Raw genomic sequence first — 15,065 nt, 5'->3', positions numbered from 1 at the left:
ACTCACCTCTGAAGCAGGTTCTCCTTCACAGGGACAGAGTCTGTCTCAGACCTCTTTTTGCATGTGAAGATCCCAGATCACACAGACGTACAGATCTTATGTCTGCTTTTCCATTACTCATGGGAAGAGAAAGCTGGGTACATAGGGAATACCATCTAACCTAAGCAATACTCATTCCTGAGAACGCCGTTACCATGAAAAAACTCTGTGTTACCCAAAGGATTAACTTTATAATCTTATTAAATTCAAGTTTTGCATTTGAAAACTTTTTGTCACAATCAAAAGACTCTATCTTTCTAAGGCAACAGAAAGAATATTTTTTACAATTTAAATGAAAATACACTTGCTGTTTTTTTTGTTTTGTTTTGTTTTTTTGTTTTTTTACAGTAACATCGATCAGTTCAGTCCCTCATTATAGCTTGAGGGGTGGGATTTTTACTGTTCTTTTAAAACACAGTTGTCTGTCTCAAAACTCTTACTGAGTTAATTAAGCCATACTGCATCTCCCGAAATAATCAATAACTTTCACTTTCTTTGTCTTTTCCCTAAACAGGACGTATTTCTTTCTACGTTATCTCTCTGAGCTGACCAAATACCACTTAAAAGGAAAGATGTCTGAACTAATGACCAACAGTAAAATACAAAATCTTTGCTTTCCATAATTGAAATTTCTTTGTGTAAGCAACTTTCTACATTTGTCATAAGTTCTGTCTGCTTTACACTATATTAGAAAGTCATCAGTAAATGAACCTATATGAATGATGTAGTTTAATACAACTTGTTACAGGGTTTTGATCACTTCTGCTTCCCAATATTCACAGAAAACAGTTAAAATAAATTGCTGTCTTGTTTACCATTATGTATAGTGGAAAGGGAAAGCTCCAATGAGAGAATCCATAGTATACGTGAGCAGACCTGTAGTTTATAATTACACAGCAAACACCATTGCAGTTTTAAAACTCTGATATCATTCATCTAACAGATTCCTACTACTTTGCCAAAATTTCTTATGATTCACAGTTACATAACTTACATTGTAGAATGGGCTATTGTACCCTCTATATTTTACCAGTCCTAGAAAACTTAGTTGAATTACGTTTTATGAGCACCTTCATGAGACCAAAAATTCATTGTGAAATTAAAATTAATTCTGCTATAAATACATTTTTTATTCCGTTTTTGTGACGCAAAATGAGTGCACAGCTCTTTTTGTAGTAGTGAAACCTTCCCTCTTTCTCCTTTTTAAACACTGAAACTGTCAGGAACTACACTTTACATTTTAGCAATCGTCAGGTTCACATCACAGTCCCTAGAATTTAAAATGAAACTGTTGATAGTTCAGATACCATTAGACTGCAATTAGTTCTGCAAAGCATACAATTTGTCACATTGGAAGAAATGACAATACCTTCACTTTGTGCAACATGTTTTTAAATTTCCTCTCTTTAATTTGAAAATGCTAGTATTATACTCTGCTTCAAGAGAGTTATTTTTAAGGTCTGCAGGTTGGCTTGTCATTAAGCAATTTGTCAGGTAGTATTTTGTCTTCATTACGGTTTATTTATGCAAAGAGATTGGCCTGTCCATGATACTCCCCAAAGACAATACATTCAGCCTTACCCGATGGTAATGTGGAACATGTTAAATTTTCACTTTCCTCTTCAGTACTGCCATCATAGTCATTTCCTTGCTCAGTAGCCATCTGAGTTGTAGCTACACTTTCCCTAAGAAAAGAAAAACAACAATAAAAATATATCTTCCACCTACTATTCCTAAAAAGCATATAATTACTTCTGCACTGCCTTAGACAATGCAAGCTGATTGAAAGCAACATGGAGTCCCCAGAGGTACAGTTAATTTGCCTAGCATTATCAGGTAGAAGGGCAGCTAATAAAAGATATTAAAAAGCAGCATTAAAATGGCAAAGAAATTAAAGTGTGTTGTAGTATTAGGAAAATTCAACTGCGTCTACTTTTAAATTAGATGCATATAAAAATGTTCAGATTCAGGTATTTTTGTTTCCCAAAGAACAAAGGTAATCAAAGACTGAGGAGAAGGCTCAAAAATACCACCTATGGAAATGGCAAAGACATACTATGTTTGGAAAGATAACTACATCAAAATAGAAAATAGGAGAGGAGAGATTCAATGACTATTTAGTTCTTGGCTGCAGAGCCCAAAACAATATGCTGCTTCTTTCAGTGACACTCCAAGGAATCCTCTACTTTTATGAGTATCGCAGTTGTTTTGGATAAACAAGCCACATCGAGGAAGAATTGTTAGAGCTAAAGAAACAGAAAATAAACCACATTACATGCCACAAATAATACCATGTGACTCAGGGAACTTAGGAAATACCTTGTACATTTGGTATCTGCTGCAGACTGCTTAGCTTCATTCAACAACTTCTGCAAGTTTCTTATCTTCGCCTTCTTTTCATTCAGCACCAAAATAAACCGGTTATAAAGATCTGCCTCTAGCTCTTCTTTAGCTTCTACACATTTTTCCAACCTAAAATGTAAAACTGTTTTTTACTTCACATGTCAAATCATTTCTTCTTAAAACTCTATGTGTTTTCTGGAAGAAAGTTCTATAGTGAGGCCATCCTTCCTATTACAGGAATTCTTTTACTACATGTTGCATGTCAAGCATCTTGCATCTGAAACGGCCCAGAAGCAGCTTTTTTCATAGAAATGTTCAATTAACTTTGCTACTAAAAAAGAGCATTTCCGACGAGGAAAATTTATCTTTATTCTCTTCTGGGTATCTTACACACATGCATCTCTGGCAACTTAAACAGGCACAAGCATTCTTTGGTTTCCGTGCTGAATTCACCATAGAGGGCATAGCAGGAGACATATAATGAGATTATGAATAGTTATGATTAAGCTTGGCAGACCTCAGATCTGGCCTACCCACCCTGACTTGAAAGATGTTTGAACAACAGAAAAACAACAATAAAACCCCCAAACCAACCCAATGAAAACTAATTGGACGACAGCACTCAGAGCTGGCCTGCGGTGCCCAGCAGATGCTCCAGGCCACTTGTGCAGCTCCCAAGCTCATTCCTTGCTAAGACCCCCACGGCAGATGTGGGTGACCAGACTTGCACTGTCCTTGCCACCATCACAAAGATTTTATTTCCCTGAACCAGTCACCATTATTTGGTAGAGGACTAAATTTTTAGAATCTATACAAAAATGTTCTTAAAGATGTTAATTAATATCTTCAGAGAAAAAAACTCTTCAATTTTGTAAAGGTTTAATCTGCATCTGTAGGTAGCTGAATTTAAAGACAAAGAAGCACAATGGAAATATAAAATTAAGAATGTCAATATATACTCTCTCATAGACAAGGCAAAACTGGAATACAAGCAAACATAATCACACTAAATGAAGCAACTGACTTGCAGCAAATCTGACCCTATTAATTACTCTTGTGTTTCATAACTTTTTAGTCTCTGTGTTGAGACCCAGACATTTTAATAGCTATGTTCGTAACAATTAAGTAAACACCTTGATTATTTTATTGATCACGGTATTATATCAAACAGTATATAAACAACATTCTTTTCACCAGCCTGTGCAAGGCTGAAAAAAGTTTAGAAGGCTTATTTTGGTAATAAACCTGCATGCATAACAGATTTTTAAAATATTAATTTAAAAGATAAGAAATTTCAACAGACTTCCTATATAAATTCTGATTATTTTGTTCATAGATCAAACCCACATATGATGTAAGAAGAAGGACAACAGAAAATAATCTCATAAAGTATTAAGTCTAGTGTGGAATGCTTTAGGGATATACTTGATAGTTGATAAATAATTCATCTAATTTAAATGCAAATAGCAGAACATCATTACCATATAGATCGGTTCAATAATTCCTAAATGAAAGATCATACGTACTAATCAACTACCAGGAGACTTTCCACCTATTAAAGGAAAGTTAACTGTTTAAGTGGGAACAAACAGACGAAATATTGAAGCACAAAGAAGCACAGACCCTAATACAAGACCCAGGAGTGCTTTGACCAGTTCATCAAAGGACAAAGTTAACGACAGGGATTGGCTCTTGTCAAGCAGTAGTAAAAATGTATTAAAAAAAAAAAAAGAGAGAGGTTAGGAAAAAAAAAATACACTCTTTGGGTAAATTGTCATTTACATGCTTGGAACTAATTATGTCCATATACATAAAAATGAAAAATATTTTTTTGTCTGTGTTACATATGGTATGCCTGGCTGCATCAAGTCCTTTAGAAAAGCCCCCTCTCCCACACACAAAACAGCACTAAGTACGGAAGGGTTTACTACTATTCCTTTATTTTGCCAGTGAGCTGGTTAGTCTTAGAGCTGCTGAGGCTGGTTTAAGTAGCTACATTGAGACATTTTCCTCAGTTGGCCAAAAAGGTGTCATAAAAGATAACTTCATCCCTGCCAGGATCCTTGTCTCTGATGAATATCCATATAACTGTAGACTCTCAATGGAGTACAGTTGATACTACCTGGACGTTATGAACCACAGCATAGGAACCTATTGCAAGACTAGCCAGCTTCTTGATTCCCTGGAACAAAATACTAACATTTCAAGATATACACTGACTGCATGCATAGAATATTAACTGTTCCCTGTAGGAGGACACTGTAGGCAAATCACATGCCTACACGGCAAATGCCATCACTTAATTACACAGGAACACTGTCATTTATATCAACACCTTTTTTTTATTATTATTTATTGTTTAAGGCAATTAATGCATAAACATATTCTTCAAACATACAGTTATTTAGTATATCATGCAACAAAAGAATCAATGTGAAATAGTATTACATTAATGTTATGCTTGCAAGTTATTTGGCTTTAAAAATCATTATCATATGGAACATAATGACACACAAAAATGGAACAGTCAAAGGCAACAGTCCTCTACCACTTAGGAACAGGGATACACTGATTGCAGCATGTATGTGTGTGTTGGGGGATGGCTCCAGCTGCAGCTCTGCACAGCCTTTAGGATTCACTCAGGCATGCGTTACCTGAATTACGTGACTGCTAAGCAAAGCTGGCTGGGTTTCATTCCAATACCTCATCAGTTACAAATATAACCTTTCATTGCAATTCGTCACATGCTTGTGCCTGTATGCGATTTGTCTCACAGAAATACCATTTCCCGAGGCCAAATAAAAGAGCTGCTCATCTCAAAGACATCTTTCAAGTATAATGAAAATAAACAAAAGTTAACGGCTAGAGTGGTGCAAGTCTTATTTGCATGTGCTTTACAGTTTCTATTCTCTAAGATGTCTTTTATGTCAGTGCAATGCTTTTAATGTGGCAGATGCTCAAGTTGATATCCATCGAAAAGCTCGCATACCCTACTGAAAAGAGCTAGTATCAAGAATGGTTCTGATTAGTAATTGAGAAAATAAGGTAACTGTCCAGTTCTTCAGCACGGCCTAAAAACACCGAGAGATCACCATACGCTTCACAAAAATTAACATGAACTATGTAACTTATTGGCAATTATGCATTTTCCACACTCAGATACTAGAAATGTGCTATCTGTCTTTCTACCCTTGTCTTCAGTGCTCTAAAATAATTACCACTCTTATGGCACCTTTCTATTACATTTCAGATTCACCCTCGCCTTCCCCCAGCACCGGTGATGGTATGGAATTTCAATGAGCTCCTGCTGAAGAGTCAATTTCAAGTACCAAACTAGCTAGCCTGCATTTTTATAAGTTATTTGTGGTTTAAATATACTGTCACTATAGCTGACTGCAAAATAAATTAGTAGGGCTTTTGGTTTTTCTACGCTAATTTTAGATGTTTGATACAAAATAAATATCACACACACAAATCAGACATTTAACTTATGTTTTATTGGCCAACAAATTACTTTGCTAAATGTTATCATTGCTTTACATTTGCCACTTTAATTATCTATATGAAATTAAATAAATAGGTATCCTGCTTTGATATTTAAATTTATCCATCCCTGAGGTGTGCATGATGTGCACATGTACCCCTGTGCACATATGCAGCATTTTCAGAACAATCTATTTGAAAATTTCTATAGGCTCTCTATTTGGATCTTGACATATAGTGTCTTAATTTTTATTTTATGTTTTTAGATCAAATGCTGAACAGTCTAGCCAGCCACTAACTTTCAATACAATGCTATCTTCATGTGGGTAATTTTCTAAAAGCAGAGAAAGCTTCAGCCAGGTAAAATCTTACCCTTAGGTTATCACACTAGGACAATGAAAATTAAGAGAGTTACAGCTTCTGCCAAAAACTCTCAACACATCAGACACCACACATCTCAGACTAGATTACTTAAGTAATTTAGCAATTTGAGGATGCAGGGGATTTCTCTTCAGATGGATTTTTGGTGTCATCCTGCCTTTTGCCTTTATGTGGACCTACATCCCAGAGGGAAATGGCAGAAGGCATCCCTGTACATGGCACACAGCTGCCAACAGCAAGCTGTTCACCAATGAGTGGATTATCTCATATATATTGAAGTAATTGCCAACAGCAGATCAGGGCTGGTGTTTAGCCTACACTAGGCAGATTTAACCTCCTGAATGAAACTTGTTAGTCATTTTACAGAGGGTATGGAAAGCCAGAAAAGTGTACCTCCTCAGGAGAAACAGGACAGCTACAAGAGAAGGCTTCTTCAGAGCTGCTGAGCTGAGCTCACAAAACTTTCACTATTGTCAAGAAAATTACAACAGGGAAATGGAAAAGGAGTGACTGAATTATTCCATCTAGTGCCCCATGCTTTCTATTCCACTTAAATTGAATAACAACAAAAAACGCCCCTGGAAGTCTGCATGCTATGTGTTAATTCTCTCTAATAAGGTCCTGTTTTAAGCCATGGGAAGAGTTAGCATTGAAACTGAAGCTGATATGCCTTCGCTACAGGTGAAAGAGGAAGCACTATTCTTCAACCATGTGCTTCATATTTGCTGTTTTACCTCTCCACACTATGAGTGATACAGAATGTGAAGCTTGAAATGCTATATAGTGAACGACAGGCAAAGCTTTTGTATGGCTCCAAGAAACACTCAGCAACCTACAGCCAGCAATTGGAGCCAGAAGAACAGCAAGAGACAACAGGGTAGATTGGGCTAGGGCAAAGCAAAACAAAAACAAAACAAAAAAAAACACACAACAACAACAACAAAAATCCACTGTTTGGATAAAAATCATTTTTATTCTCCACTTCGGGGACATGGCCAAAGTTTGATGACTGCACAACTTTCAGTATTTATTTTGAAAAATAAATTTTCCGCTATTCAAAATATAAACATACTAAAGAAAACCACCAGCTTTCAAAGCCATGAATGCATTGCTTTAGAGTGTAATGGTTGTCAGGCAACTGTGAATTTTTCTTTGGGGTTACTCTTTAAAAGTGCCACTGCACCATGGAAATTGATACAAGCATTAATGCCTATTACACGTTAGCGTGTAATGCAGTACAGCACACTGGTTATACAATACACTATTGTTCAATAAACTGTTAAGCAGTAAAACACTATTTAGGAAGGCCATATGTTTGTCAGGGAGATTGTTGGGAAAAACTGTTACTCATTTTAATGAGAGAGAAACAAAACTAGCTCCTCCCAAAAGCTAGCTCTCTTTTTCAAGGTAAATTAACACCAATTAGCTACATTCTTTCATCAATCTTCCTAAATGTACTTCTTCAGATAAAGCTATACAAAAAAAAAAAATAAATAAAATAAAATAAATCTCTGACTTTTATGAGCTAATCACTTTATACCAGCTGAAATAAGCACGGATGACTTCAGTACAGAGTACTGGATCAGGCAATTCAGATGAAAAATGCAATGGCAATTAATAAAGTCTCTCATAAAACAAGGGTAGTTCTCCCTATAACATCTCACTTTTCCAATTCTGTCTGCTTCCATAAACAGATTAAAGAAATGGCAACTTATTTCCCATTCAAAAAAAATATAAATAATTCAAAGACCCAGTCATAAGAATTAGTGAAACTGAGGGAAATAAAAAAAGACGCTTCCTAAAACAGGTAGAGATGAAAAGAGAAAAGAGGTAATTTCTTTTTCTCTAACTTAATGTTAAAACCAGCTTTAACTGCAAGGTCTTTGATACCAGTCACATTTTTGATGTAGAAAGGAAACCGCATAACCTGTAAGTATCTGGGCTCACAACTCTTTTTAAGAGAAAAAAAAAAAAAAAAAAAAAGTGTCCATCTATCATTATGTGACTTTAAAAGCACCCATCAGTAAAACCTGCACTGACAGCACAAATATGTGTGATTTGCTCAAGAATACCCTGTGAATACTGTTTTAAACTTACCGTTTCTCCACATCACTCCAATCACTGAAAAGCCTTTCATTTTCTTTTTGCAGGTGCTCATTTTTCACCTGGAGTCTTCCCAGGCAGTCCAGACAATACCCAATCAGCTCTCTTACCACCTCAGCTGGACTTGAAACTTTTTGTAGCTTCAGAGATCCAAGCCTGAACTAGAACAAAAGGAAAGACTGAGTTACTTTATCAGTACTGGAAAGATCACAAAACACCAAACTAGCAACTCGCATACTAAGCATAGACATAAGAAATACATTACAATCCTCCAGTTCAAAATGATATAATAAATTTTAACAAGAAGCAGCACGTGGAATAATTTACAAGCCAATTATTTATGCAGCTGACAATGCCTTAATGGACACCTGACATTCAATATGCACAAGAAGAAATCACTGACGTACCTTCAAATGGCAGGAAAAGAGATGCAATACAGAAGTGTAACATGATACAGCAACATTCTGCTCCTGTACAGGAGGTCAGAGGTATAAAGGTGTGCCTACAAGTTTTATATAAAAGGCATTCTTGATGTAACAGAGAACCACAGGAAAACTTATGGCATTGCTAACATTGGTCTTGCTATCTGACCAATAAAATATCTAAAGTAACTTGCTGCCTATTCCTGTAACCACAGCAGCAATATAACCATAAATAATAATGATAAAAAAATGAATGTTAATTAGTTTTGAATTAAAGTAGCCCTTCAAAAGCCTATCTATGATCATTGCGCACACCTGACAAAAAATAACCTGTAAGTTTTTCCCTTAGGGTTTTAGTTGGAAAGTTCCTAATAATAAAAGGAATCCTTCCTTCAATGACATTGGTACCCTCAATAATTCACTGAGACTAAAGGATAGGATCTATAATGGATAGTTGTATTTCTTCAGCAATGAGGATGATATACAGGACATACAAGAGGTCTGAACAGATTTGTTTTGCCTGGTCTGGCAGGCAGAAGGCTGTTGTTTTCATTATGTTGAAGGAGGAACAGCTCAGCTATACATACAAAACAGCACCAGCTAAACACATACACACAGCTGGATGAAGATGCGATGTTCAACATGACTGAGGCAATTGCAGATGGATAGCAAGTTTGCTTGAACAGGGTCACACACATCCTCTGAAGAAAAGCAAACCAGAAATGAAGGACCTGACTTTGTTGCTCTCCATTGGGCAGATGAAACAGAATCTGAACTACATTCAGGTGCACTTCCAAACCTGTTTACGCACACCAAAGTCAAGGGAGGCACCATCATTAGCCTGACATGACAATAAACTAGTTAGGGAGCACATGTGGAGAGAGACAGACCGGGCTAAGTGGCATAATCTGCACTTGGCCAGACTGAACTACAGTAAAACCAGACCTTTAGGTAACAGAGGTATCAAAATGACTTGATTTTCATGGACAAAGCCTGCAGAAATTTTGAGGGTTATGTGTAAGGAGAAGGGATCCTCTCTTGCCTTGCGGAATTTTTAAAAGGATTCACACAACTGTTGTGACATTTCCCTGCACAGAGAACTGCTACTCCTCAACTTGAATACAGAGCATTAACATTATAAAAGTGTAAGCAGCACACGCTAGGGAAGAATTCATTCTATGTCACGGCACCACACCTATTACAATCAGAATTACCATTTGCCTCGTTTTTCTCCTCTCTTTAGTTCATTCTTCTCAGAAGGGCATGAAAAATGACCCTCAAAAACATCATCCATGAAAAAAAAAAGTGTAGCATTTGTTAACACTTTTTACAAATTAAATTTACTGCTACTATACGTAACAGTTTGATGAAAAACAAGCCTTGTAAAAAATGCTCACAAAGACTTTAGGGAAATATTTGAAACAGGAGTTCTTCAACCTAGATAAGATATCTGTGGAAGTCTACAACAAAACGTGATACTATCATGAGCTTCTTCAGTAACATTAACTAATCAGAGAGTATGTCTAACTCAAAGCTTCAGTTTCAAATTTGTCACCAGTCTTTCTATTGAATTCACATGTCCAGTTTCTAACATACTGTTTTCCTTCTGCTTACATACATCTGATGGCCATAGATGAAAAGATGCATTTAATTTATTTTTGGAAATTAGATTACATTATCAGTAACCCACAGAGTGACGTGTATTCCCTGGATATCACACTTGCTCTCTGACAGCATTAACGAAGATGGATATTTGTGTAAAGGAAACTGCTTTTCATCACTTGCAAGCCACCACCACGCCATATGGATAAAGAATTCATGCCACACTTTAATACTAGCCACAGAGATAGAGAAGCACAGTAGCACAGATAAATAGAAACATGATCTTCTACTTGTACTGTGGAGGAAATAGCAAGAAGTGTGCAAGTTTTTTGTCTCATACTTTTAGTATAATCAATTGAGATAAGGCAAATGCACATATGTTTAATCAGGACAAACACACTTTGACTGACCTACCATTTACTCAGCACAAGACATTAAAATATGAGTATTTCTGAAGCAGGTTAGAGGGAATGACATTTCAGCTGAAAGCTTGGTTCTGCTCACCATCAAAGCATACCAAGTATACAGCAGACGTTTCCAAAGTACAAAATTATAAGCAAACATAAGTTCAGCTTCTTAGCTGTATTACATGAAATGATACAGCTTGTGCAATGACGAGCTTTGTTACTGCAAAATAGATCCTCAGCTTTATGGATCTCTGTCATGAAAGGACTGCTGAAAATCTGTACGGAAAACCAGCATCCCTTTTATAATAAATGCTGATCCTCCTAGAGAAACCAAATCCAGGCCTTCAGGCATGCCACCTCTTTTGAAGAATCCTCAGGAGGGAGAGGGGGAAAAGCCAGTCTGCAGGGAGCAGAGCGAGCAATGAGCAACGTGTAGCCACCTGCTCAGCGGCTGCACACGTGTTAGCCAGCAGAGAGGAGGTGAGGGGAGGATCTGCCATGCAGCCGCTGGGACACAGGGAACTGACTGGACGTCTTGGTAAGTGTTTCAAAGCCTCATCGTCCTCTTAGAAAACTGCAGCTGAAAGCAACTCCTTATGCCCTTCTATACCAACACGGTAACAATTACTCTTAACTTGGTCTTTATAAAGCAGTTCTCTGGCTATTATAAAATGAAACTTCACCATACCACCTTCTGTACCGTGATCCACAGACCCTTTCTAACAGGTCCACCACAGGTAAGCAAAGCAAGCCTGTCATCAGTAGGCTTAAATTAATTACATTACGCAGGTGCCCACATATGGACCCCAAAAAACACAAGGTGTCTCAAAAATAATTATTCTTTTATATCTCTTTCCCCCCCAGTCACCTCAGGTTAACATAACACAGTTGTAGAAGTGTATTACCCTGGCTACACTGCAGCAATCTCCAGCAGCTCAGTGCAGAAAAACACCAGACATGTTGGTATGGCCCTAATTAAGCCAGAAGTAATGAAATACTGGATATGTGTTTTTGCTTTGCTTCCTTCAAACAGAATCCCACACACCATGCACCAAAAAAGACTGTTTCTTGAACATTAAATTATTTGTTACAGTGAGCTACTCCACTGCCAATTTAACAAACAGAAATGTTAGCACTAACAATAGAAACATTGTTATCTGAGCAAATTACAACTGATTGGCACTTGCCCGGGTAAAGAGCCTAGCGCTGAGAGACTGATAAGTTGTAAAGGCAGCCAAATCAGCTTTGCTTCCAAAGCATGAAGGTGAATCATGAGCCATTTGTAAGACAATATAAAGAAAATGAAGTCTCAGGGCAGTTTTGCTCTGGAGTTCCACTGCAATATCCAACTGGAAAGCAAAATGGTCAAGGTGCAGATGAACAAAGTAACAGAATTTTAGATCCCAGGATTCTGAATTTGGGAGAGAGATGTAATTTGCAGCACTGATAAAGACAGAATTCTACTAAAATTGAATGTTTGAAATACATCACAAAAGAGGAGGCCTTAATTTCTCTACATGCTCTCTTTCATAGGCAATTTAAATGAGAAATACTTTATTTGTCCAAAACTACAGTTGTGAAATTAGACACAATATTAGAAAGATTCAGTGGCTTAAGATAAAATAAAGTGGCTTAAGATAAAAAAAAGTGGCTTAAGATAAAAAAACCATTAAAAAACAAACAACAACAAATAATAATAATAATAATAATAATAAAACAGTTAAATGTGTAGGATCCCAGGATAAATAGATCTTGCTTACTGCATGAGTGAAAGGTCAATATTAACACTTCATTAAACTAAATTTACATGCAATATATCTGATTTGGATCATGCTCCCAAGGTGAATCATATTTTGTAAATTCCTGCACATTGCTGCTATCTAGATGAATTTGTATTTCTTGCTGTGCTTCCAGCTGCTTCCAGCTTCATATCATCTGCAGATGTAATTAATGTGCTTTCTACTTCCTCTTTCAGACCAATCAAGAAAACATTATGTAAAACAGTGAAGCACTAAACACTTAATTCATACTGAGAATGATCAGATCTGCTAGACGTCCCAGTGGACAATAAACTGACTGTAACTGATATAATTCTCCCCTTCAATGTATGTTTTATTGTTTACTGTCGTTGTTATCATTATTATTTTTTTTTAAGGATGCATGAAGATGAAAAAAGAACAATTTAAAAAGTTGCCTCCCCTTCGTCAGAAGTCATATTTAGCACTCATCCATTACACATGTATCTGAAGTTTAGAGATAAAAAACAAAATTAGATGCTCATGACAAAACTGTCGTTTTCCCATCACCTCTCATCCTGTCCTGTTTGTCTTCTACAGATGTAGAAAGTGTTCTCAGCTATTAGACAGAAGATATTGTGGCAGTAAATTGAAAAGCTTCTCAATTTTTGGTTTTCAACGTACAGATGTTTATACAAAGATGCTTCACTCAGAGAATATTCTGTTAAAATATTATCCAAGGCATTTTTTCATGCAAAAATTTAACATCATATTCATATTACTTGATATTATAGAAATGATAGAATTAATTTTGATTTTTAATTAAAAATTTATATAAATATATATATACACATATATGCTATTGTTTTTATATTACTACATTCCACCAGAAATGAGACTATCAAATCTAAGGTAATAAGGATCAGAGATCACACACTGTAAGCTCTCTCTTCTTAGTTACAATCTGAAACTAGACACTAACAGTGAATAAATTTCCAATAACAACAATTTTTCATTGTAACATATTGGTCTATGAGAAAAGAAAAAAAAAAATCTGGAAACTGTCGCTGAATCCGCATTGTTTGTCTCTATGATACTTAAGTATATCAGCAATCCTTTCTAACAGTATTTGTTATTCAAAATATATTTGGAGTATTCCATACTTCTATAAGCTACCAAAAATATTGATATAGACAGCGAGATCTCATTCTTTCTTGTCCTAGCAGACTATGGTAGCTATTCAGCATCTCTCTTCTATTTATTTTACCTATTTACATCCTAACCCCCAAAAATGTTGCTTTTTCTTTCTCTACTTTGAAAATGATTTTACAAAGAATATGTACAGATAGTGTATTTTTAGATATTTAGGTCTCATTTTGAAATGAAAATATTCCTATTGTGTGAACTAATGTGTTTTTAATTGTACGAGTTAATGCATGGCCTGTAACAAAATCACTCGTAACTCGCCTCACTCACCTTCCACCTCCCCTACACCTTTAGAGATGCCTGCACTCTACTCCACACCCTGCTAGCAATCAGCTGGTTATAGCACATTTAGCAACATCTGTGCAGACAGATACTGACTGCCTCCTGCAAAGTGCTGTCTAAGCGCATGTCCTTTCACCAGGGAAATATTAGTGAAGAATGTGAGGGGGAAAAAATTCCTCATCAGCCCACCAGCACGGAGCAGCTGTGTAGTCTCTCCCTGTCTTTATCACAACCTGCAGCTCATCACAGCATATGTGACCCCTGCACCAAAGAGGAAAGCCCTGCAGACCCATGGAACAACAGATCCTTTTGTCGCTGCCCTATCCTGAGCATCTCTCAACACCTTTCCCAGGCTAGAAGGGAGCCACACTGAGAGGGTTATTTCTAGATACTGCTTCTTACTAAGCTTGAGCTTTCCATGCTGTTAGTGCCATTTCAGCCAGGTCTTTGGGAACTAGGGAGGAGAGAGGAGTAATCAGAGTGTTTTATTAATAACTGCTTCCCCTCTCCCCCTGTCTGAAGCAATGTATTTTCAACATTCAAAAAGATGTCTTAATGAATCCCAAGAACCAAATCAAAACCTTAATCATTAGTTTTTCAATTCCTGAAAAATTTTGCTAGGATAAGATACTAAAAGCTGTCAGCTAAACCATGCTTAAATCACCTGCTGATGACCTTGCCTATGGATGATATTGAAAGCAAATTCCCTACTGCACAGTTAGAGATTAGCCATAACATGCTGGACAACAGTGAATGTTACATTAGTTCAAAAGTAAGATGTCCCTTTCACCCTTGCATTACATTGGGCAGTGTAAGAGACAGCAGCTTTCTTCTCTCAGCTGAGAGCTGGAGCTCTTGCAAGACAGACAGACCGTGATTTCTAGAATTAGCCTTGTTACTACCAGTTAGGTATCAACCACCCCTTCTATGCCGCATAAGCACAGACTCTGAATTAAGACAGAAATAAAAATAAAAATTTAGATTAAAGAAAGAAAAAAAACTTTCTCTATGAAAAATCATAGGTATTTAGAAGAGGAAAATGTTAATGAAAATTCATGTAC

The 15,065-nt window shown here is 36.6% G+C and overlaps 1 protein-coding gene across 1 annotated transcript in view; it reads right to left on the bottom strand.

Annotated features, from left to right (window-relative positions):
• Positions 1 to 15,065, bottom strand: part of XRCC4 (X-ray repair cross complementing 4) — a 183,820-nt gene that overhangs the window by 95,057 nt on the left and 73,698 nt on the right. The window contains exons 4-6 of the mRNA XM_035309760.1: positions 8,344 to 8,510; positions 2,359 to 2,511; positions 1,621 to 1,724 (exon numbers count right to left, since the gene is read on the bottom strand). Of these exons, the coding sequence (XP_035165651.1) occupies positions 1,621 to 1,724; positions 2,359 to 2,511; positions 8,344 to 8,510 (424 nt within the window). The remainder of the gene's footprint in view (positions 1 to 1,620; positions 1,725 to 2,358; positions 2,512 to 8,343; positions 8,511 to 15,065) is intronic.

This window comes from Oxyura jamaicensis, chromosome Z, assembly GCF_011077185.1.
Source record: "Oxyura jamaicensis isolate SHBP4307 breed ruddy duck chromosome Z, BPBGC_Ojam_1.0, whole genome shotgun sequence".
NCBI classification, from domain to species: domain Eukaryota; kingdom Metazoa; phylum Chordata; class Aves; order Anseriformes; family Anatidae; genus Oxyura; species Oxyura jamaicensis.
The sequence above is the reverse complement of the archived record's forward strand: the minus strand, read 5'-3'. Positions and strand labels throughout refer to the sequence as shown.